At 37.3% G+C, this 26,944-nt stretch overlaps 1 protein-coding gene across 3 annotated transcripts in view; it reads right to left on the bottom strand.

The window, feature by feature from the left end:
- Nucleotides 1–609: 609 nt before the first annotated feature.
- Nucleotides 610–26,944, bottom strand: part of LOC142106880 (myosin-binding protein C, fast-type-like) — an 86,768-nt gene continuing 60,433 nt past the window's right edge. For all 3 annotated transcript variants that reach the window (XM_075189920.1, XM_075189921.1, XM_075189922.1), the window contains 10 exons: nt 26,623–26,757; nt 25,527–25,694; nt 24,515–24,603; nt 22,168–22,363; nt 14,121–14,260; nt 13,025–13,184; nt 10,359–10,495; nt 8,709–8,895; nt 6,624–6,666; nt 610–3,670 (listed from right to left, as the gene is read on the bottom strand). In XM_075189920.1, coding sequence (XP_075046021.1) covers nt 6,656–6,666; nt 8,709–8,895; nt 10,359–10,495; nt 13,025–13,184; nt 14,121–14,260; nt 22,168–22,363; nt 24,515–24,603; nt 25,527–25,694; nt 26,623–26,757 — 1,223 coding nt within the window. In that variant the 3' untranslated portion in view covers nt 610–3,670; nt 6,624–6,655. The remainder of the gene's footprint in view (nt 3,671–6,623; nt 6,667–8,708; nt 8,896–10,358; nt 10,496–13,024; nt 13,185–14,120; nt 14,261–22,167; nt 22,364–24,514; nt 24,604–25,526; nt 25,695–26,622; nt 26,758–26,944) is intronic.

Genomic DNA, 26,944 nt, shown 5'->3' with positions numbered 1-26,944 from the left:
GATGTGCTTTTAGTTTTGCATTGATAAACATGGTGGGCCTGAGTCATTAAGGAAAGTAAGACAAAACAAGGAGTAAAGGTTCTACGGAACAAACCATATTGCAATGCAAGGGGTGCAAATTAGTTTATTATTTTGCACATAAATTAAATACTGGCTGTTTTTTCATCTAGCACACAAATATATTTTTATTTTTAATTTTTTGAAAGTTAAAGGTGATATAAGACATGCCCTACCCCAACTATAAATCTGTCCCCACATTTTAAATTTACCTCCCCCTCCAATGCAACATGGTTTTGCCCAGGTGCAAACCTACTGCTTTTTTATGCTTTGCTCCCCTTAATGACTCAGGCCCAGTGTTCCTTTTTGGCTTAAATGTAGTTTTACCTTATTACTGAGATTAAGAGTAATGTATGGCCTGTTTAAGGGTTGCACATACACCCCCTGAAGTTTATCAGTTTGCCCATCACTGTGCTACGTTACCTTCCCTTGACCTTCAAAGGAGTTGTAGAGTATTAAATCTGTGGCTTGTAATGTAGACAGGTTTCAGTACATGATTTTAACGTTAGCGACATACTTACATGATTTCCATAAACAAACAGTACGACAGACTTTTCTCTTTCAACTTTTATTTTCAGACATAACATTGATAACATTAAAGCATACAGTTATCAATACACTACTATAATGATCAAGAGAAACATAAAATTCATTGTTGTTTGCAGCACTGGCCATGATTTAAGATACTCACTATACAACACAATTGCTTTAAGTTATAACATGGGGTTATTTCCGATCATGTAACACATTGATAACAAGCGCTACAGTCATTGTCCCTCTTTTGTGATGTTATGCAACTGCTTTGGCTTTGGATTTATGCTGCAGCACATAACTTGGCGATTTTACCAAAGCATCATTTATTTGTACCAGATTATGGTCACATCCATTGGGCTCTAACCTATGCACCCAAATCACTAACACAAGATTCAAATACTTTCAATTACAATACATTAAAACAAGATGATTGAGAGGTGGATGGGTGGAGGTAGGGCATAGTCAGGGCAGGCTGGCCTGGGGGGGGCAGGGGGACATCTGACCTCCTGGCCGATCCCATAGTGGGCTATCTTGGGCTGGGTCACTGGGCCACCTGCATTTTTTTCCCTTTAAAATGTTCCTAATAGGCTGCTGAGTCGAGTCTTGCCCCCCAGGCTAAAATTTGCCAGCCATCCTCTGGGCATAGTATACTTAGCATAGTAGTAGAAGGTATGTTAAACCATGCAAAAGGCCTGGGGCTAGATTTACTAAGCTGCAGGTTTGAAAAAGTGGGGATGTTGCCTATAGCAACCAATCAGATTCTAGCTTTCATTTGTTTAGTACCTTCTACAAAATGACGGCTAGAATCTGATTGGTTGCTATAGGCAACATCCCCACTTTTTCAAACCCGCAGCTTAGTAAATCTAGCCCCTAGAGTTCAACAACTCTTCACATATGTCATTAACCACTACTTCCAAAGGGATGCTGTTTTCACATTCTATTCACACAAACTGAACAATGAACTTTGTTTAGCACAAATAAACCAATAAACTTAAAATAAAATTAAAAATATTATAAGTATTATTACTTAATTGTTTATTATTGCTTAATTATTACTAAATGTTTATTTGCAAGGGCAGCAGGAAAATCAGAGAAAAAAACATGACACAAGGGCGTACAAGGCAGAACATGACAGAAGGATATATTAAATGAATAGGAGCGGACTGAAGCTAGGAAGGGCCCTTCTTGTGATGACTTACAATCTCATGTGGAAAAGGCAAGCCGAGACTCCTATGTTGTCACTTCCATTAATACCACTCTAGACACATCTCCGAGAATTATTTCTGACTGCTTATGTACTAAACAACATATTCATGTCAATTCATTAATTCAATGAGGTCATAATTTAACGTGGACGCACTTTTATAAGTTTCCATCAGCTATAATGGGACCTGCTTTATCTTAGAATAGAAATATATTTCCTAGATTAAGGTCCATAACTTTCAACAATTTGTTGTATCTGGGTTTACCTCAATACTGTTCAATCAGGTGCGATGAAAAACAAGGTGGGGTTATAGTTTATATATTGTACTTCCTATTTGGACAGAATGGAGACAAATTTGATCCAACAAGCTGACATATATTTACGCCTTTCGTAAAACACCACTATAGACCAGACCAGAGTTGGATTTACATAATTGGATGTCATTTACAAAGCACAATCAATGCACAGCACAAAACACCTTGGTTTTACATGTGTGCTCCTGGATGACCTACCTATGAACATAAAGGTGTATGTCCTTGCTCCACTATGGAGAAACATATCTCAAAGTGACACGGAGAAGAGGAAAAATTCTGAGGAGGCTCTCTCTGCAAAAGTCTAAATTTCAAATTGATTCCCAACCACCTCTTAGGAACCACACAGTTCAATCAATAAAACTTTCCTGTGTTCTCCTAAATTACTGCTCGGTGTACCCTCAGTTATGGCTTACTTAATCAGGGTAAGGGGTCATAAGGACATCTTTATGACACGTGGCCCTTAAGTGTTTTTTTTTAATTGGGCTAATTGTGCCTAGAAAAATGTTTCTATGCCAATGTGCAACTAGAAGACAAAGTAGCGTTCCTTGCACCCACCATATGGCAAGGAACACCCCAAGAATGAGACCTCTCCACTCCTTTATCTTATTTCAATAATGTCGCAGTGCAAGATGAAATCTCAGTTTTGTACTGCCCCACAAAACTTGCCCAACGCCGTACCCGTACTTTACTTCACTTTTTCCAACTACAACCATCGTCTGGTGCAAACTCCTGCTCCTCCAGAAATTCCACCATTGTGCTTCATACATCTAAGCTTTTGTCTGATATCTAGATGCACTTGCACACATTGAGGTGCACAGCACCTTCAAAAGGATATTGCACTACGCCTCTGCCTTTTGAGTTTCATAAATGTAAGTCACAATCGTGGGCACCTACACCCTGCCCTAGACATTCCTTTTACACAAATTATTCTGTAGCTTTAACAGTTTTACCACAAAACAGAATATAATAGTACTACTACACTACGCATTTCGCCTCCACTCCAGTGATACTGCAGTGCCGAATGCTAAATCTGGCTCTGGCTAATTGTATGACATACAGTATTGAATAAACAAAACAATCAAAAATGTCTAAACACATAAAAAACACCACCAAATAACTGAATATTTTTTACTTTATCAGTTATCTTTTCAGAAACAATTGCGCGTTTTTACTTAAGCCATTTAAAGACTCACTGATTCACCAATTCATGCCCTGTACATTGTGACATAGAGCAATTTAAGGACAAGAATCTGCATAAAGGAAACACAGAATGTAGTTTCCAATCAATAAACAGGAAAAGCTGTGACATATATCTTATTTTATAACAGTTAAAAGACTAAGCAACATAGTGTTATAATAAAGAAAAGTGCAACAACAGGTAACAAAAAACAGAGAAGCATTTTGTTCATATATCACAACAAGTTCTCATGTAAAAATACACAAAATATAATAGCAATAATGTAACATAAATGATGTAACGATACACGTAGTATGATGGAAACACTTGTCTTTCTTTTCTTGCGAGGTTAAAACCCAGCGGGTAACTCATCCAGTTCCTGAACTGCAGGATATAAAAAGAGGTTAATGAGTGCAAGAAGTTTTATTCACAGGACATGTTTTGTTGTGGTTTAGCGCATGATACCTTATAGGAAGAACATCATAATCTTGTTATGGAAAGCTGATATCATATGATTTTTAAAAATGATGGGCCTGATTCATTAAGGATCTTAACTTAAGAAACTTCTAATTTAAGTCTCCTGGACAAAACCATGTTACAATACAAGGGGTGCAAACTAGTTTTCTGTTTTGCACATAAGTTAAATACTGACTGTTTTTTCATGTAACACACAAATACTTGATAGCTTATTTGTACACTGATATTTAAAGTTGATATGTGTGTGCTACATGAAAAAGCAGTCAGTATTTAACTTATGTGCAAAACAGAATACTAATTTGCACCTCTTGCATTGTAACATGGTTTTTTCCAGGAGACTGAAATAAGAAGCTTCTTAAGTTAAGATCCTTAATGAATCAGGCCCGATGTGTAAAATGCAATATAATAGGATTTCATTGCCAAAACCAAAGTTCTGATTATATTTAAAGTGTACCTGTCACCTATGCACAGTGAACTAATGTGTGGCATTTTATGAATATTAGTGCAGCTAATAAAATCGCAGCTTCCACTTTGTGTAAATGTCAGGTAATCGTTAATGGTTTTAATTCTCCTAAATTTTCAATATATCTGCTTGTAAATGTGTAAATACTGTTGAAGTCACTGTCTTTAATGGAATCACTAAGAAATGTCATGGTTTTTGAAAGAACTGATACTTTCTTTTATAAAGGGGCCACTAAATTGACTTGAAATTATAGTCAATAAATTGTCAATATCATAACTTAGTATTTTATTTCATTTAACTGTTCTAGTCATCAAACTTTGCATTTATCACAGAATCCTCTATTTGCAGCAATTACAGATTTGTCGACGTTTGTCATTCTAGCTGTCAGGTTTTTTTTAAGATATTCAGGGAAAAATTGTACCCACGACTTCTGCAGCTGTTCCCAGAGGTGTGACTGTCTTGTAGGGTATTTATCTCTGACCATACACTCAAGCTCATCCCACAAGAGCTAAATAGGGTTGATATCTGTCCACTGTTCCAGCCAGTCCATTAAAAACAGTACTACAGCTACCTGTTTCTTCACCAAATCGTTTTTACTTAGCATAGACGTATGCTTAGGATCATTGTCTTGTTGCACATGCTGAAATTTATACCAATCAAGCACTGGGGATGGCAAGGCATTGTAAAAAAGGTTGGTAACCTTTCTGGTTCATTATTCCTTGCACTTGTGTAAAACTCCCACCTTACCAACACCAAAAAAGCCCCATATTATTACATCTCCACCGCCATGCTTGACAGAAGGCATCAAGCACATCAGAATCCTTTGATTTGCTTTACGTCTCACATAGATTGTTCTCTTCAAGCCAAACACCTCAAACTTAGACTTATCCATCCATAATACTTTTTTCCAATCATCCACCATCCAATGTCTTTTGATCATTTCAAACTTTTATTTATTTATTTGCCAGTTTCAAATATGGCTTCTTCTCTGCAATTCTTCCTAAAGGGTTAGCATCCTGGAGTCGCCTTTTTACTGTTGCAGATGACACCGGTATTTGGAGCGTACGATTTAAGGAAGCCGCCAAATCAGGACCTGTAAGTCGTCTGTTTCTCAAACTGCAGACTCTGATGTACTTATCCTCTTGCACAGTTGTGCATCTGGTCCTTCCTCTTCCTTTACTATCATGGCTAGATTCAGTCTGCTCTCTCTCATGACAGTAATGATCACCTTTGTATATAATCTTCAGTTTCTTGGCAATCTGACAAATGGGATAACCATTTCTCAAAATAACAATAAACTGACGTGATTTTGAGAAAGCGCTCTTCTTTTGCCCATGTTTTACATCAAAATTAGGACACTGGAAATATGGCTGCTGAAAAAGGGGCTTTGCAGTCATATGTGAATAATCATTTATAAATCAATAATTTCAAGCAGTAATAGTCATTTGCAAAATTAGTAATATCTTACTATACTTTTAAATCAAGTTAATGGTACTGCGATTAAAAAAAAATATCAATCCTTTAAAAATACAAGAAATTTCTTAGTGATTCCAAACTTTTGCATGCTAGTGTATACATGTTTATGTTAATAGATGCTCCTTGTATAAATCAGCTGTATAAAAGGTAATAGATATATCATTGGATGACCAATTGTACCATAATGCCAGGTAGTCATTAAATTGCAATGTTATTATTTCCTTCACTGTATCAACATAAGAATTGCATCATGAAGTAGAACGATTCCATAAAAAAAAAAAAAAAAGATAAAAGAAAAAGTTCTGCTCATGATTGATAAAAGTATTTTCCTGCACTCAGCAGTTTCCTGCCTGTAATCTCATTGAATGACACTGTAGGCATCCTCATTTAGTGTAACCAGCTTAGCCATGCCACAATACCAGAGATTTACCAAGTTATGAATTCTCATTTTTGGTTAGACCATCTTGATATGTATTGTCTTACTGCTTAACTGTACGCTAGAGTTCAAAGCTTGTGTTCACAGCTTGCAGTAGATATACATTAAATTAAATAAATACAGTATCTGCCTGTATGAGCTTAAAGAGCTACATTTTGTAGTATTTTCATCTGTTTTTTAGTCAAACAGCAAACCTTACTGTGTTTAAGTGTTAGTTTGATTGCTTCATTTGCATAGAAAAGCTAAAAAAAGCTGTACAAAGTAGCTACTTGAGCTTGGTCAATGCTTGAACATGTAACCAACTCAGAGTGGAACATGTCCTCCTTGCTCAAACTGAGCTTAAATATTTTAGTCTACGTAAAGCTCAGAAATGTATTGAACTTTAGAACCGGTTTAATGAAGCGGTTTGAGAACACTTTGAAACAACTTTAATCATCTCTACTTATAAACCATCAAGGGTAGTGTGCATTATATGTACTACTTACTGTAACTTTTTGTCAAACAAACCAAGGTGCGTTTATTGCGGAACTGTATAAAGGGAAAAAAACAGAAGATTACATGACTGTTACATAATTCTTTTTTATGCACATTTGTAACCTAGTGAAAAGGTGATTTGTACATATGCACAATTTCGCCAGACTACAGAGCCCTAAATTATTTATCCATTCTTAGAATATATTTGACTTTATTTTAAAGCTTGTTCTGTAAAAAAATCTTCACGAGCATTAGTACCGCCATATCCCTGTTCCGCACATGATCTGGATATCAATAATTAGTAATAATTTGGGATAAACGTTTTGTTTACAATGGTAAATTCTTATAGCATAGATTGCGGGTTGTTGGAAATCTCATTTGAGAATAATTCTGTCAATCATTCGATCGTGAATGCCGAAAATGATAAAGGGTCAGAATTGAGGAGGCACGATTATGCTCTGAGGGTTTTGATTCTCAAAGTGTCATGTATTAAACGGGTTGTGAGATTTGAGACAACCTCCATCTAATTAGTGGTCTCCATTGTTGCAGTTCAGAACTTCCTCTCCCTGGGACTTGCATTGTTGTTTTACAGAAGCTGCCAGAACATGATCTTTGATAGAATAGGAAGAAGGGACTTTAAATGTTTTAGGACTAGAACTATCCTAGAAATTCAATTTGTACTGAATGTGACATTTTGATTGAATGGCCGTGTTCAATCATGGATCACATTCACTTCCTCTTCCCATTCCCATCAGTTTATTCCTTTGTACTCTTGATTGCATAAAACAAACAAATCACAAAACATTGTGGCATATGGCAAATGGCTGCAAAGCAGCATCGGAGGGAATAAAACTTCCAGCATTGTCAGTTATGAAACAACTATAAACATCCAGAGACTAACATAGAAATAATAGGAGAGGACACACAATGATTTAGGGTTAGGGTACAGCTTTCCACACCAGCCAACCACCTGCATTGTTACTGGATACTAACTTAGCCCAAGCAAGGAACTGCAATGCACAGTTCTAAGCTGTAGCCTAACAATGATGCCTAATACTTTCCAACACCCTAATCCAATAGTCTGTAGTCTGAGGATAGATACTTTTTTAACAGGGAACAGCTAGTTGCTGTAAATATGTGGAAAGCTTGTGAGCAGGGCCCTCTTACTGCTGTGTGTGTCTGTTAATACCAGTGAGCTATGGGCCCGGGGCAGAGAGGCAGGGAAGAGGGAACCCAGCCCCAGACCCTGTGCATCTGCCATGCAGCAGGCCCCAGTATCTCCATGGCCCCCAACGCACTTCACCTGCCGCACCAATAGTAGTTCCGCCACTGGTTAATACCCAGTTACGCTTTCAATGTTAGAAATAAAGTTACTTTCAGCCATTCATATTGGTCTGTTTGAAGTTTCTCTTCTGTGAGGCTAGGTCGGACTATATAGGAAAAATCAAATGACTTTCGGCAAATGGAATAAAAATAATATCATGACAGTGGTGGTGTTAATTGGTGGTTTATCATAGCACCTGGTAGTCCTGGCAGATTTTAGTTTCCTGCCCCATCCTCTGCATAATACTCTGAGCTCTCCTGGCTGTGATATGATGTGTCTAGCAGATCCTATCAGTAAGTTCTACCTGGGGCACTACATAAGGAGCGGGGGAAGTGGACAAATGCTTTAACACATGAAATAATGGCCTTTTGTGTCCAGCCCTGCAGGGCAGGCCATGTACTTTGCAGTAGTATTTGCTTACAGAAAATATTAAAAATGGATCTTGATCAGTTAGTTATTAATTAAAATATAACACTGTTAAAATGGAAATGTAACATAATAGTGATTTACATATTCAGTTGCAAATATCCAATTACCACATATTCAGTATCACTTATAATGGTAAACATGCAAATTTCCTTCACCAACACCAGTGTCTTAATGACTGTTCTGTTTGTTTGTGCCTAGAAACTTGCTAGTGGGATTAATGGTTATTTGACAAAATAAATCCTTGTGGATATACTGTACATGGGGCTAGGCCAAAACAAGCATCAATCTCTTGTATTTGTTTATTTCATTCCCCAGTTTTCAAAAGCAAATAACTTAATTGTACCTCTAACTTCCAGTCTGCAGTCCACTTCCGCTTCTCCCAACTCATTGATGGCCTTGCATGTGTAGGTTCCACCATCAAAGGGGCTGGGCTTACGAATACTCAAGGTGAGAACTCCTTGGTTATGTTTCATGAGAAATTTGGGATCATCTTTAATTTCCATTTTATTTTTCATCCAGATAACTCTAGGCTGGATTCAATTAAAGAAAAGTCAGGAAGAATAATATTCATTATTTTATATTAACACAAATGTCCTGTCTACTGCTGGTTAAAGATAAATTTAGAAGCTCTGCATATATTGCTGTGTGACTGGATCATATGGTCCACTCGGCACTCTTTAACTCTGCATTCTGGTTGGACCAATATGCAATGTGTTGCACTAGACCACATGTATCAGACTTCTATTGTCCTATAGATTGTAAGGTTGTGAGCAGGGCCCTCTTACCTCTCTGTATGTATTACCCAGTATTACAGTTATTACTGTGTTTGTACTTAATTTTCTGGTGCAATATAAATGTTGAGGAGACGTTATACAATTCTTTTTGGTCCTTACAACGTTGAATGTTACCCTCCTGTAAGACGTACTTTAAAAATATATGCACTGAAAAATCTTCACCCTGAATTTATTTACAATTAAGTCTGCCTGCACCGAACTGTCAGCTCTCGTGTGTATTAATGAATGCGGTTCTACAGACAAAGACATGTTGGGACTGAGGGCCTGATTCATTAAGGATCTTAACTTGAGAAACTTCTTAGTTCAGTCTCCTGGACAAAACCGTGTTACAATGCAAGGGGTGCAAATTAGTGTTCTGTTTTGCACATAAGTTAAATACTGACTGTTTTTTCATGTATCGCACAAATACTTGATAGCTTATTTGTACACTGAAATTTACAGTTGATATTTGTGTGTTACATGAAAAAACAGTCAGCATTTAACTTATGCGCAAAACAGAATACTAATTTGCACCATTTCCACTGTAACATGGTTTTGTCCAGGAGACTTAAATAAGAAGTTTCTCAAGTTAAGATTCTTAATGAATCAGGCCCCGGGTCATTAAGGAAAGTAAGGCAAAAAAAAGGAGTAAATGTTCTCTGGGACAAACCATGTTAAAATGCAAATTAGTTTATTATTTTGCACATAAGTTAAATACTGGCTGTTTTCATCTAGCACACAAATACTTGCTAGCTTTATTTGTACACTGAAATGTAAAGTTGATCTAGGACATGCCCTACCCCAACTATAAATCTGTCCCCACATTTTACATTTACCTCCCCCTGCAATGCAACATGGTTTTGTCCAGGTGCAAAGTTACTCCTTTTTTATGTTTTGCTCTCCTTAATGACTCAGGCCCGTTCTCTGCAGAATATTAACAACAGCCTATATTTTACTACTTCCATTCTTTATGTTGTGCTTAAATATTATGTTATTCCCATAATTGTGAGCATATGGTATGTATTTCATTTTAAAAGGTTATGGTCAAACGATTTCTGCCAATAATTTCATTTGAACAGTAAAAAAAAGTAACTCTAAAATAAAAATGACTTTAATAAGTATTCGGTTTCTCTATAATACAATACTGAATGGTTTTAAATGTTCTCCGCATGTAAACTGCTGTTCTAGAATCCTGTGTTTCACAAGAAGCAGCTGCGTACCTTTGGATGACCTCTTACAGCACAATTTAAGGCTGTGCTGTACCCAGCCACAACAATCCGGTCTACCAGAGGAGTAAGGAACTTAGGAGCCATGCTTGTATCTTTTTCTTTGTAGTCATGAGGTTTGTACATTAAACCTGCAAACAAGGCATATAAAGAATGCAAATGTAAATAACTGATAATAATTTTGTTAAATGCATGCTTTGTTCTAGTTAAGAGATTCACAGCTAAAAGTTCATGGGATAGATATAGGGCTTTAAAGTTTTACTGTAACCACTTGAGCGCATGAAAACATCCATTAGTGGGTTAAGACTAGAGATGCTCAGGCTCTGTTTTCTGAAAACCGAGCCCACCTGAAGTTAGGGGATCCGAGTAGGCTCGCGAGCTTGCTCGCTACTTTCGCGCGTCCTCGGATCTGAATCGAGGCAAAACTTCATTTGTTGCGTTGTTGGATCTCGCGGGTTTTGGATTCCATAAGTACCTCCCTCCCCAGGAGATCCAGCACCATTGCTCACACAGAAACAGGAGGGGTAGCAGTGTTCTTGTCACTCTTCAGTCTCAGTGCCATTGCTCATACAGAAACAGGAGGGGTAGCAGTGTTCTTGTCACTCTCCAGTCTCAGTGCCATTGCTCAGTGCCATTGCTCACACAGAAACAAGGGTAGCAGTGTTCTTGTCACTCTCCAGTCTCAGTGCCATTGCTCAGTGCCATTGCTCACACAGAAACAAGGGTAGCAGTGTACTTGTCACTCTCCAGTCTCAGTGTCATTGCTCACACAGAAACAAGGGTAGCAGTGTTCTTGTCACTCTCCAGTCTCTGTGTCATTGCTCACACAGAGACAGGGGTAGCAGTGTTCTTGTCACTCTCCAGTCTCCAGTGCCATTGCTCATTGCCATTGCTCATACAGAAACAGGAGGGGTAGCAGTGTTCTTGTCACATGACAAAATTGACTTGAAATGATTGGAAATTAATGTTATTGAGGTTAATAATAATGTAGGGATAACAAAAAGAGCCAAATTATATGATTTTAGAAAAAAAATAGGGATTTTAGAAAAAAACTCAAACCAAAACCAAAACACAAAGTTAATCCAGATACAAAACCAAAACCAAAACACGGGGGTCAGTGAGCATCTCTAGTTAAGAGACTTGAGATGCTCAAAAAATTCAATCCAGTTCGATATTTAATCAAGTGTTACCGTTGACTCCCAATTAGATTTTGTGGTTCGAAATTTGTGGCTCACGTTTGCCAATTGTGTTTAAGGTCCACTGTTAGCGTTTAAGGGTCCCCGTTCACAGGCCACGTTGGCAGTATTTAATATATTGAGACAATATCACTAAATGAGTGGATCTTAAAATCTGCCAAAGAGGTGTTTCTGTATAGTAAAGTTTTAGAGAGGCCTCTGTTGGCATTTAATCCAGACCCTGTAAATGTACCCGTTCTTACCAGCTGGAGATATCCAATGTCTAAAATCTAATTATTGCTAGGGTTTTACAAACCTCTTTTTATGTATAAGCAAGGGTTTCTTAAGCTTCTCCTTATCATGCACCCCCTTCAGCAAACTTTAGACCCTTAAGTCTGTAAAAGTTTACAAAGAGCCCCCTAAAGTCTTTTAATCAACACCAGATACCCTCCAATGTGCTTAAGAAACACCAAGAACTCCATAATGTGTGCAAACTTATACCAAGGAAGTGGCTAATGCACCCCTTGGGGTAAATATATCAATCTACGATTATTTAAAAACGCTGATTCTCAGCGGTTTGCCCTCATTTTCTAAAACTGCAATTTTATTAAAGACAATGCCCATTGGGTTTTGCCTTCAATAAAAATGTTGTTTTAAAAATTGTCGGCAAACTGCTGAGAATCAGCGGTTTTAAATAACAGCCGATTGATACATTTACCCCTTTGAATCTATATATTGTACCATTAAGAGTCACATATAACATTTTGAGAACCTAACTGCAGGTAAAAATATCTTATTAACAACTGTGCACAATGGGCCTCATTAAGAGGTGGACTGTGCACTAAATATACGTATACTAATACCAGTTTAGAATCCTAATGATATAGTGGGACATAACCCTAGCCTGTTCGGAATCTGTCTGAATTTACGAGGGAAATTGACCAGCAAAAAAATGCCGCCCCTCACCCCTTAGAAAAAAGAGCCCCTTGTTGAAAGCACTGAAGCTCCCCCCGAACACCCCTGGCCGGTGAATTTCGGAATAATAAAGGTTTTAAGTAAAAAACAAATAGCACTTTCACATGTGGCACTACTGGTCCCAGCAAACCCTGGCAGTCATAAATTGCTTCTGTATCCTGGTTACAGCTTGTAGCTAATGACAAAATCTATCAATGAAGTTAATTGATACATTTTATCATTTAGCATTCGTGGAAACCAGCCCAGGTTATGAGTACTGATGATTAGCTCAAATATTTGGCGGATGGATTGATGACGACGACTAGCGCCTCTAGTGTGCACCTGCAGTACGACGCACTTTAAGGGCTATACATAATTAAGTAGGATTTATAAATATGATGCTAATAAGGGTCTAGATGAGTGACTATTGAAAAGAATAAAGGAACATGTAGATGTTAGTATTTAAATACAGACAGTTGAAAAAGTATATTTCCATATAAGATACATAAATCTGTCTTAACTTATACCCACCAGTTTTTTGGATGACGGCTGTGTTCTTGGATACACCTGGGGCTTCACTCAGACCACAAATGTTCTCACTGTACACTCTAAAGTAATATTCGTTTCCCATGATCAGGTCAGAAACTGTGCAGCGGGGCAGACGACTGTGCTCATATACAGTGAACCATTCCTGAAGAGGATACAATTATTCGAAATATTATTATTACACACTGAAAAGTGTTTTCATTTGGAAACATCCCACCATATCAAACAAAACATATCCCTTGCTATAACTACAGCATGTCCGCCAATTTGACAGGCCGCCCTGACCATTACAGTGAGTACCACTACTATTCACTATGGGCCTGATTCATTAAGGATCTTAACTTGAGAAACTTCTTATTTCAGTCTCCTGGACAAAACCATGTTACAATGCAAGGGGTGCAAATTTGTATTCTGTTTTGCACATATGTTAAATACTGACTGTTTTTTCATGTAGCACACAAATATCAACTTTAAATTTCAGTGTACAAATAAGCTATCGAGTATTTATGTGCTACATGAAAAAAACAGGCAGTATTTAACTTATGTGCAAAACAGAATACTAATTTGCACCCCTTGCATTGTAACATGGTTTTGTCCAGGAGACTGAAATAAGAAGTTTCTCAAGTTAAGATCCTTAATGAATCAGGCCCTATATCACTATTATATATTTCCAGTCACTAGTGAGCATAGCTCAATAAAATTACTGCCATCAGAATTCTCACTTGGGAACAGAAGATAATTTTACTGTGTGTGATGATTCTAAGGACGCCTTAGAGATAAAAAAAAAATGTTGATTTTTTGTCCGGCTTAGGACAATTGTAGAGTTCAACAGTTATATCAGGCGACAATGCACCATTTTGAAGAAAACTAAGCACAACAAATGTGTAGTATACTTAAGCCTGAAATAGTTTTTTAAAAAAATATTCATCAAATTAATATATATCAAATTAAAAAAATGTCCTATAGAGCATTGGCAATAGCAGACAGTATCCCATAATATGTCACTTTATCACTTTATCACTATTAATATGGAGTCCAGTAAAGTCTTCAGATGCTAAATTAATGGGGGACAAATTCTGACCATTGTCTTCTTGTCAGCTTTATGAATGGTGTAGCCTGTGATTTCTGAGTTTCCGTTGTCTTTGGGGGGCTGCCATTCCAGTAGAGCATTAAATCCCCAGACCTCCTTGACCATCACAGCTTGAGCAGGACCAGGTTTATCTGTGAAAAATAACCATTAAAATAGAGACTATTAATAAAATAATTGCTATAGTAATTGCGTGCTCACAGTGGGCGAAACACAGTACTGTTAAGTAGCGAGTTCCACTAGGAAACATTTACAAAGGGTTCTATTCATTTTATTCTGGTTTCCTGCTCATTTGGGTGCAAGTATGAGCTTATTTTTGCCCAATCCTTTAAATAGGATGGAACCTGGAGTAATCGGAGGAAGTGGGAGGAGCATACCTGGACGTAGAGTGTAAGGGTTCCTAATATTCAAATGTCTTCCTACCATGGCGATGAGCATAATGTTGCCTACGGTGGTGGCACATGCGATATTTAGCATCGGCAGTGACCCCATTAGTATATAGGGCAAAGTGAAAACAAATCCTTGGTGGTGTTAGTGAGGGCTTTGTCGGTAAGTGTAAGTAATTTGATTTGGATTCTGCAGGACTCAAGGAGTCAGTGTAAGGATTTGCATACTGATGTGAGAGATGTGGAGCAGTAAGAGAGGAAGATTAGCCTTGCTGCTGCATTTCAGGTGGATTGATGCAGGATAAGTGGATGAGGGGAATGCTAGATAGGTGTCGCCAAGGTGGGAAATGATGAGAAAAGGGTGTATTCTGACAATATTTATACGATGGCGGTGACAGGATTGGGAGAGAGACTGGATGTGAAGAGGGCGGAGTACAGTATGACACTAAGGCAGTGGGATTGGGACAATGAGGAGGTGAGGATTTGAGTGGGAGATGATGACACTTGAGAAGGTAAGAAAATACCTTTTCTTTTACATGTTGAACTTTAGGTAGCGTAATAAATTGTTAATTCAGCACCCAAAACATCAATCTATTAAAAACTGATTTATTTTCAATTCAGGCGATTTTTGGGGCAATTTTCTCTGCTCGGCAAAATAGCTTTCTTTTGCATAAGCAATACATTTCAAATGGAGCTGAAAGCCCATGGCAAAGTGTTGTCAATAGAAATGATTGGTAAAAGCTCAGCCAATCACAAGTAATGCCGGCGATTGTGATCGGCTGAAAAGCATTATCCTCCAGCCCCAATGAAAATAATGGGTTTGAAGCAAAGCAAGGAAATACTACAGTGGAACGTGTCTGGACTGACAGGGTATACCGGGACTTGCAGTTCCACAAACACCTTCATGTCCAAACATGGTTTCCATGGTGGTTTTGGAAATTGTCCTTTATAAGTTGACCCCTGCTCTACACTTCAACATGCGGAAGTCAATTATTTCTTTCATTGTGTCATGTATATGTATTTTCTGAAGGTTTTAAAAAGTTGAGATTTACATGGAGGTTTGCCTTTAGGAGATTAAGTGAACTACAAACTGCCACGTAAATTACTAAAAATATAGGACATTTGCTCAAAATTGACCTTTGATATATCTCCCCATGTTTGGCGGGGTTTGCTACTATAAACCTGCTTGGGCCAATAGTGCCAACCTGAGTGGGCTGTGGTCCAAAACACATTTAAGCTAAAAGAAGCACAACGCATTCTAATAAGCCCCAGGCCAGCTTGCACAATGGGCCTACTACTAGTTTTACACTAATGCCAGAAAAGCCAGGTTGTCCGTCTTGGCTTGACCCTGAACCTTGACAAAATTATAATGGTCTGAAACCCCACACTTTTAGAATTACTGCTGCCAACACTAGAGAATATTAACTATGAACTGCGTACTCAAAATGCACACTAAGGGTAAATGTAGCAAGCTGCGAGTTTCCAGCGGGTTTGAAAAGTGGAGATGTTGCTATAGCAACCAATCAGATTCTAGCTTTTGTAGAATGTACTAAATAAATGATAGCTAGAATATGATTGGTTGCTGTAGGCAACATCTCCACTTTTCAAAGATGCCGGAAACTTGCAGCTTGATACATTTACCCCTAGGTTTTGAGATAGAGGGTGCTTGTACAGAGCTGTGGATTGTCCAGTCAGCTTTACCTTATCAACCCAACAATAAGATTCTAGATAACGATAGCTAAAATCAGATTGGTTGCTATGGGCAACACCTCCACTTATCCTTTTTTAAAAGGTTTCATAACTCTACATTAAAGTCGGGGATCCTGAGAATGGGACTCCCATGGTTCGAACAGTTGGGGGGAGTGTGTTTAAGGTTAAAAATTCCACCAATGCTCCGAGTTCCCTTTAAAACCATACATAAAGCAATACATATGTGCATGCCACACATTTACTATGTTACCTAGCAGTAAAACAATTAACCAAAAAAGCATAGGCAGCATTGGTCTGTCATAGTCTGAGAAGAACAAGATCACTTACACAACTATTTCAGGACTGGTAAACGTATATTTTAAAATGTGAATTAGGATGTATTAAAATAAACCTTCTGTCACATTCTACAGCTCACTGGAGCTGGGTTAAGCAGCCATAACTGGATATTATCCACCAGGATTAGTTAAATATAGTTCAGATAAGGAAACCTGATCGTTGCAGATATTCCTTCCCCATGAACTTTAAATGTTGTGCCTGCATCAGTCAGCAATATGAAGACAGACGTGAACATGTTAGTCAGACAGTCTGTATGCATATAGACTGTGAAATATATTCAGTAACGCTATAACTGTCTTGTCCTGGGCATCAGATAGACTTTACTGCTAGCAAAATGCATCTGTTTAACTGACCTAGAAGGATAATACACAGAACTTTGTAGACATTTAGAAGGTAACTAAAGTAATTTATTTTTTAGCAAAATTATGTTGAAAAGATCTAGGGGTATATTTACTAAACTGAGAGTTTGAACAATTGGAGATGTTGCCTATAGCAACCAATCATATTTTAGTTATCATTTATTTAGTACATTCTACAAAGTGACAGCTAGAATCTGATTGGTTGCTATAGGCAACATCTCCACTTTTTCAAACCCGCAGTTTAGTAAATATATCTCCCTAGATTCTTGCAAAAACAAGAACCATATATATCTCCCATGAAGGACATGTGCAAAAATTTTGGAGAGGTGTTCTATTTCCCTTTCCTTTTTGAGTTTTCAGGTGTTGATCAGCCTGCAGTTGAGTCCTTGGGCCTGATTCATGTTTAAACGCAATGTGAACGTAACTTGCATTTAACAAAAACGCACATAACGTTTTGCAATAAAAAAACATTTAATAAAAAAAAGTTACAACTCTTAATACTGTAATCAGTAAAAAAGATATGTTTCCAAAAATATTTTATTATTTAATTTTTTTACAATAAATATATAAATCAGGATGTTCTTAATGCATACTGTACATGCAATGCATTTTTATAGTTTCTCTTATTTGCAAATACATGATTTTGGATGCTTACGGGTAGTCCTCACCATGAGCCTCATTCAGAGTCGGACGCAAAGTCCATTTCAGGTGCATCCTACACATTTCCACTGATGGGACATGCGCAGTAAGCAACAGTTTCCTTCAGTTCCGTCTGCTTTTCAGACGCAAGTGTACACTGCGACAGCTTGTGTCTCAGTACCAGGGAAAGGGTGGAACATGGAGTTATGTAGGCATGACCATGAATAATTCAGATACTATGGTCGTCTACCCGCAAAAACTACCCTAGGCAGATCTAGATGCAGGCGGAACACACGTCAAAACAAGACTGAAAAAGTGCAGTAGGAATTAGGTGGCGCAAGTAGTTAGCCAGCTGCAGGAACTAGTCGCAGCTTGGTAAGGTATTACGAGTGGGACACAACAAGGGTTGCATGCCACTCGCAATACCCTACCAAGCTGCGGCACACTCCCACTCCTACTTTTTCATGTAAGTCTTAGACGCACATTGCGTTCGACTCTAAATGAAGCCCTATGCGGCACTTACACCTACCCTGTAGCTGGTGCAATGGATACAGCTAAAACCCATGTACTTAAGCGATACTCTGAACTTGAATCAGCAACATCTTCGTAGATACTGTACATTGCCTACGTATGTCAGTCCCTTCCCATGCCCGTTCCGCTCTTCAGGTCATAGGGACTTGTAAGTGTCAGTTGCGTTTGGACATGAATGCACGCAATTGCGTTCCCTGACATAAGTCCCATTCTGGATACATGCACAGAGCTTTACCACGCAAGATACGCCACACAAATGGATTTATATCCAAAGATGAATCAGGTCCCTTGACTTTAGTAGGTTTTCTACTCTTGTGGGGCAGGTTCCAAAAATGGCATCCCATGACCAAAAATGTTTGTGTTCTAACAAATAATAAAATCAGTGTGACTCATACTTTAATAATATTTTACATGAGGACCTAATTTTATTACAGTTGTACTTTAGTAAAAATTATACATTACTTATCTCGTAGCCAAAAGTAGCATCATTAAAAGTAAATATAACATTAATTCAAAACTGGTCCTTGGGTAGCACAAATGACTCCCAGATATGGCAGCTGATGCAGAGTTGGTTGCAAAATGAGCGTAAATTACTGTTATAAAATAATGCATGCAAAAATAGCGTATTTCCACCAATATGCAGAGCTGTGCACAACTTGAGATGCACCCGGTTCGCATAGACAGCAAATGCACCTGGTTTACACCAAGTCACCATCATCAGCGTGTATTTGCATGTGCAAAAGACATGCCACCTAACAGGTGTATATATATATGTACACTCTTACTGTACTCTGCCTAAATTAGCATGCCCTTCCATGCACCGTTCCACCTCTCCATCATAAGGAGGTGCAAATATCAGATGCCAGTAAATCTGCATTGGTGCTTATGTGTCCGTTCTCATTTTGGGAACGCATAGCGCAAATTTGTGCAATTTACACTACACAAACTGGCTTAAATTAAACTCCACATTAGTCCTATAATCTGCATTCCTGGCCAAAAAAGGTTTAGAGGCTATCAATACTGATACTGATCTGCTCATAGTACTAATCCCTCTGCTGATGCAGCCAAGAATTCTGCTTGCCTTACTTGTTGCCAGGCTACACTGTTTACTCATTTTTTTAAATGAATGCATTCCTGTTGCAATACTCTAACCATGGATTCCTTCTCACCAAGTGCATTGTTTTATACTTAGCGGCATTAAATTGCAACTTCCGTGGATTTGTCCTTTCCTCAAGCAAATGTACATGATTTATCAAGTTATATATTCCTCTTGGAATGTCAATCCTATTAGTCTTTGTGTCATCAGCAAAAAGCAAGCCAAGCCTCCTTCTGTGTCACTTACTATCTGCATTCACCGTATTAAGGTAACATGATCATGAACAAAATTGTCTTTTAAGCTTCATGCTTTTAAGTGCAAGATACTGTCTGTTATCAATGTTGCAAAGATGATGACCCTATTTCAAGCCAATGTTTTTCTCTCTATTCTATTTATAATTCAGAAATGTCGATAATACTGCAAATGTCTAAACTTCAATAAATAACATCGGTATAAACAGTGACTTCTGATGTCATTGCTTATAATCAGTGACTTCTGATTTCATCAAGTCACTGTTCACTGGAAAACTTGGGTATAATAATGGATAATGCACCATCTACTGCAAATTATAATGAATATTGGAAAATAACTCGGAACTCTGTGAACTCCTTCTATGGTCCATATAAGATTGCAGAATCCACAGGGACTTTTTATATCTGTACAGTTTACCCCATATATATTATCTCTGTGATCAAGTCTGTTGTATTTCTTTAAAAGTATATATAGCTCATTTTATAATTTCTCTATATAAATAAATGATGATGATGATGAATAAAAGTCAATCCATAACCCCTTATTCCTTAGTCTTATTGTGGATTATCTCTTACACCATACGGCCAATAGAATATATATGTAGATACTACATGTGACATTAAAAACCCTTACTACTATTATGCTCTTGTGGTTCATATAAATATGGTGAGAGATTCCCTCAAAAACGATATATTGACCTCTATATATAGGTGATGTTTTCAGGTGCTTAATTACAGACCTAAAAATAGAACAATTGGTCTTTATTATTAATTTATATTCCAAGTGTAATAATTCTGGTCAGATTAAATCCTTTTATTCATTTAATTGACTTATTGTATGATTCTAACTATCTGATTTTTTTTATCCTGGTAGTTAAATAATCTATGCATTCAATGCGTGCAGAAATAGGTCAACTAAGCATCCTTTAGTAGTCTCATACACCCATTATTTATCTCATATGTGAATCTTTTTCCTTATGGATACCACACAGTATCAACTATTTCAAGATTAATCAGGTTAGCTATATTATAAGAATTTTATGAGTCTGAATACACGGAACAGCGAGCGTGGCGTCCGCCGACACGCATTTCGCTATAAGGCTTTAACAAGGCAAGCCGATGGTAAGTGTTAATTGGCTCTTTCTAGAGATAGGTACGCCCACAAAATGTCACGTCACATAGCAACGTTGTTAGTAAGTAACCCAATGCTTTCTATGATGATAGACATTTTCAACGTCCTATCGAATAGTTTGTTCACTTGAGAGGTACATTCCCATGGTTTTAATCTTCATACATGGTAACAATACCAAACAATTCTTATTAATCGTCAAGAATGGTAAAGATTTCTATCGTTAGTTAAACTTCTAATCCTCTTTACTATTATTTCTTTCATAAGTAAGAGATTAAGTCCATTACAAATATTCAGAATCATTATTTATTTTCAAATTTAAATCACTTGGAGAAAAAAATATTAAACATTTATATAGTTTACAAAGAGTTATGTCACATATCTTTACCGGACGGATCTATGATAAGTAACCTTCAATATATATCACATCTCACTACAAGATCAGTTGTATGGTAAGTATGATTCACATCTCGTTATAAGATCTGTCTTATATGGTAAGTATTGATTGGATCCTCATAAGGTTTGACTACGTTCTCAAATCATGGCGTCATCTACAACTACATTGTTCTTTATCGTTATCAATAATAGATGTTCCATCATCCCATAAAGAAAATTACTTTTTTCATCAATATACATACCCTAGTCGCGGTATATATAATGGCAAATTGAACAAAGTATTGCTCATTACAAAGGGTAATTATTAAATATATTAGGGTTGTATATATAAATCTACATAAAAAATATTTCATTGAGTGCAAACATCTACTACAAAGGTTACAGGGTGCATAACCCTACCTTTTCGACAATTATATAATAAAGCTCAGTACCGAACAGAGCTCCCAAATTAATAATAATAACGTACTAATTATATTATAAAAGACTATACTTAGATTAATATACTACATAAAAAAGTGTGAGGTGAGAAATGTGATCCATAATATTTACGAGCTTAGATTTAAGCAATTCAAGTGTGAAAAATGTGAAGTGTTGAATGAGCAATAATAATTATGAAACAAAATCCATAATATAGTGAAATGAAACATGATTAAAAATATATTCAGCAACTTTGCCGGTAAAATTTAAAACAGCAATGAGTTTAAAGGCAAGTTTTGCCTTTAAACGTGTGTGTGTGTGTGTGTGTGTGTGTGTGTGTTTGCCTTTAAACGTGTGTGTGTGTGTCTGTGTGTTAGTTAAGGAATTTAGACTGAAGGCTCCAATGGCGAAGGCACTGATTAGAATGGTTCAACATTCTCTGGCAACCACTGCACAATATAGTGGTGCTATTACAAGCAAATAATAATCATGAATTGTGTTTCCTTCAGCCACAAGCAAATTGTAGTGGGAATGGGGGGCGGGATGAGTATCAAACCCCACATAAAAATGTGTGTTCACCACAAATATTATGTATAAACAGAAAGTGTTCTTATGACCTAGGTCACTAAAACTTACCTACATTTATTAAAACATGAGCATAGTTAGGGAGATTTTTTAATTATACTATCTTGGAGCAACATGCAAATAAGCCAATGAAAAAGGAGAATAGACTCTTGGGTAATGTTAAGTGGCACAAGACAGAATATAACTATCTATTATATAAAACTTACCCACAATGCGAATGTTTATTGATGCACAATCTTCCATGTTTTCAATCTGTACAGAGAGGTCATATTTTCCTGAGTGAGATCGCTCAGAGGATCGTATGAAGATGATGGTATCTGAATCAGAAGTTCTGACATTGACTTGCTTAGGATCCAGTGGTTGGCCATCTTTTGTCCAAGTCACCTTTGGTCTTGGCTTCCCCTGTTTTAATTGAGACATGATAACTTAAGTCAGAAGTTCTTTATCTTTTATTTATGTTGTGACACACTTGCATACATCCTTGGCTTATAGTTAATTTGTTCTGTGGCTGATGATTTAGGATATTGCCCAGGTAATTAAAATGTTTTCTTTGGTTCATCAGGCTGCTATTAATGATAACTGTACCAAGTGTTACGTGACTACCAGGGCACCCATGATGTGGTGACTTTCTGAGCTATGTATGCACTGAGCACTGTAAAATACTGCTGGAGAAATTTTGAAAAGGAAGTAACGATTTGTAGGAGTACAGCAAAGAAAAATAATGAATGCATGCTTAAACATACGTAACTTTCTATTTATATAAAAAATAATAATCTATGTGGGATGGCGGCTTTAAAGAATATGTTTTTTCATTAATGAGCAAAGCTGTCAAGTTGCTTCTTACAATGTAGCAATACACATCGCATTTAACTGTCAGCTTCTAGTTTCCTGTTTTCTTTTTTTAAAACTTTATTATCAAATCAAAGCAATAGTTGTCACAATAAGCCTGTAAACTACTTATTGTTCTAACACCCTCAATCGACAACTACTTATCACTAGAGTCCCATCTTGCTTCAGGTTTGGATCTAGGTACTACCTTTGTCAAAGAATCTTGTCCAAAGTCTCAAAGAAAAAAAACACATTCACATCACATTCCACAAGGTCACATAGGTGGTAATTTCTGACATTAATATGCTGGGTTCTAGCACTGATCTTCTCACTATTTGCAAGCTTAATACAGCCTGAGTCCTCTTTGTATTTATTGACCTGATACAGCTGGTTTATGTCACTACAAGCTTGTTGTGATTTGTGCTGATTTTAGCATTCTGGTTGAGCAGAAAGCCCCCATCTCCCTTTCCATGAATCTAGATTCACACATATATATATATATATATACATATATATATATATATATATATATATATATATATATATATATATATATATATACAAGTTAACCCGTGCATGATACTCATGCATTCTAGTCAAATCAAGTTACTTAAGGTGTTAAAAAGGTTCTTGTCATGCATTTGGGCCATAGCCCAGGCCTCAACCACCAACCACTCCCCACTGTCACCCCCGGCAACCACCAACCACTCCCCACTGTCACCCCGGCAACCACCAACCACTCCCCACTGTCACCCCGGCAACCACCAACCACTCCCAACTGTCACTTCTCCTTCAAGAAATATATATATATTTTTTAAATCTTTATAAACACTTTTAACAATTACCAAATTATATTAACAAATTAAAAACATCTTAGTATACCAAATTTCAGCCCTTTCTGAATTTTTTTTTCCACACACACTAAGAATTTAGTAGGTCAGTGTATAACTCCGCCCAGCAGGTGGCACCGCAGCTTGGTTTTATTTTTTCCACACACACACACACACAGACAGACAGACTAACACACGGCACTAGACATTTATATATTAGAGATATATATATATATATATATATATATATATATATATGTCTTCCATAGAAAAAGCAGGTACATCAATTTTTCATAGTCACACCTAGAGTACAAGCATGTGAGCCCTTCTGACAACAGATTCTTGTACATCTTTGAGTTCCATTCTCCGGCTGATATCCTATGTAGATAAAGTGATCTCTCTAACTTAAGAGGTTCTTCTCCCTTTCTGACATAAGCTGTGACTATCTATCTATCTATCTATGTATATATACTAGAGCTGTACCTGCAACTAACACCTGCCTGGATCCATAAAGTACAGCTGTACCTGTCATCATGAACTGCTTGGAGCTAGGGGCTAGCACAGAGCCTGTAGTCACCGACTGCTCAGAGCCAGGAACTAGTGCTGTGCCTGTAATTGCCAACTGCAGAACTGGTGCTTTGACTGTGGTTATCAATTACCTGGACCCAGGAACTAGCAAAGTACCTGTGTGCAGACATTTCTGTATTAAATGGTTAGTAGTCTTCTAATACTTCCATTTTTCCTAGTATTTATTGTGCTTATTGGCGGAAGACAACTGGCAGATAAATATTCTACTATCTGTTTCAGTTGTTGAGTTTTCATCTCTTTGTAAACAATCCTTGCATTTTAAATTAATATATAAGTAATTGTATCCATCACCTTCACTTCACCATACCTGGAAGGGGATAACTAGGTTGACCTGTTCCCCTACTTTCTTAATATATGTCTGTCTCAGCTGTCGGGGTAATCGGATCTTTGGGGATTCTGTTGGGAAAAAGAAAGAACAGGACACAATAGGATCTGTACCACCGAATACTCACACACACTGCAGGCAGTCTGTCTAATGATTTAATAAAAGCTTGAGGCACAAGTGTGTAGGTTGTGCCACACCTCTTTAGACCATTTACCATAGTGCAAGATTTAAAACTGTACAGTAATGTTTTTTGTATGTTCAGTAAATAATTGCCAAGTAAAAATTCTATAAGAGCATAGGCAAACAGATGGGGGGTTTCCTAGTGCCAGGAAACCCCCCATCCAAGCCTGGGGAACTGTATAATTGAGGTGGCTGGACCCTACCCTCGCTTCACATGGCTCTGCTCGAAAAGGGAGAGCTGCGTGCACCTAACAGTAGTGCGCGCAGCATTACCCATGTATATTATTGGGGGTAGGGAGAGTTAGAGAGCAGCCAAGCACTCTCTAAAATTATATCCCCGCCCCCATGCTAGCAGGTCACGCCCACTGGCGGCGTGGTGTGGAAACCCCCCTCTGTAAATCCTGCGTTTGCCCCTGAAGAGCTGGAAATTCCTGGGCTTATCACATGAACATTTCTAACTCATATATTCAACAATAAGAAATCAGAAAGCAACAGATTTAATGCTTTGAAACCAAGGTTTCATGTTTGATTTTTTTCTATCCATTGCACAATAATATCGGCAGCTCGTCTGATTCTATTGGTCATCTCCTGAACAAAACTGGTTTCCCGACCCACATACACATTTGTTTAGAATTATGTCATCTTTTCCTACAAACCAATCTAACGTCTGTCATTTTACATATAAATACATTTATTATTAGGCAAATATTACCCATATTAAGCATAGAAAGTCACCTGGAGATTTAGAAATATTTCTCTTATTAGAGCCATTGCACCTGTTGATATTCGGTACATGAAAGCTAAAGTAACTTACGCACAATCTCCCGTATGGTAACGGACTGTCCCAAAACTGCTGGCTCGCTTTTGCCGGCGATATTCACAGAACACACCCGAAAGAGGAGTTTCTCTCCAGTAGGAAGACCCTTCACAGTGTATCCACATCTTTCCACAAGCTCTATGTTTCCCTGCACCCATTCATCAGCTAAAATAAACATACAAAGTATGACCAAAGGTGAATATTGAAGAGAGAACATTACATAAACGGTAGCAGTAGACTGAATATCAGCTATATTAGTTAGGAACAATTAGTTAAATAACCCAATCTGTAAGGACAGGCCCGTTGTATACAGTTACTGCATTTATTTGCACTATTAGCAAGGACTAACATAATATATATATATATATATATATATATATATATATATATATATATATATATATATATATATAAAACTAAGGACTGATTGAAATCCAGTACTGAAGAATAAAAATTATATAAAGTAAAAATATGAAGACATGATTCATATTTCTGCATTTAATGTGAATTAATTTAAATCTATGTGAAGCCCCATTTAATTATATATATCTATTTATTTATCTCTCTATCACTCTATGGGCCTGTGTCATTAAGGAGAGCAAAGCATAAGAAAGGAGCAACTCTGCACTTGGGCAAAACCATGTTGCATTGGAGGGGAGGTAAATTTAAAATGTGGGGACAGATTTATAGTTGGGGTAGGGCATTTCCTAGATCAACTTTAAATTTCAGTGTAAAAATAAAGCTAGCAAGTATTTGTGTGCTAGATGGAAAAACAGCCAGTATTTAAGTTATGTACAAAATAATAAAGTAATTTGCACCCCTTGCATTGTAAGATGGTTTGTCCTAGAGAACATTTACTCCTTTTTTTGCCTTACTTTCCTTAATGACTCAGGCCCTATCACTCTATCACTCTATCACTCTATATCTATTGATTTCCCAAGAGAAATGGAACTCTTGAGACTTTCTAACATGTACAAATTTAGATATTTAACTTATTCAATTAATGTTGCATGTCTTATAAGATGACATTTATCCCAAATTCTCTTATATAATGCTTATGTATACACTTATTTTAAATTATAGGTTTACTTACTTCCCTCTTTGCAGTACTCAATCAGATAACCATCAATTCCTCCAGCCCCGATACGATCTGGTGGTCTCCACTTCAGAGTGCAGGTGGTATCTGTGACATCTTCAACCTTCAAGTGTAGAGGTTCACTAGTAGGGGCTGAAATACAGTACATTGTTGATGTATATTTACACTTTGCAATCTGTTTAAGTGTCTATATGCACAATTAGATAAAACTTGAACACTGACACCTATTTTAAAGGTATATGTTAGGGCAAAATGGTGGCTAAATGGTTAGCACTTCTGTCTAACAGCACGGGGGTCTTGACTTCAATTCCCGACCATG

Source organism: Mixophyes fleayi, chromosome 11 (assembly GCF_038048845.1).
Source record: "Mixophyes fleayi isolate aMixFle1 chromosome 11, aMixFle1.hap1, whole genome shotgun sequence".
Taxonomy (NCBI): domain Eukaryota; kingdom Metazoa; phylum Chordata; class Amphibia; order Anura; family Limnodynastidae; genus Mixophyes; species Mixophyes fleayi.
The sequence above is the reverse complement of the archived record's forward strand: the minus strand, read 5'-3'. Positions and strand labels throughout refer to the sequence as shown.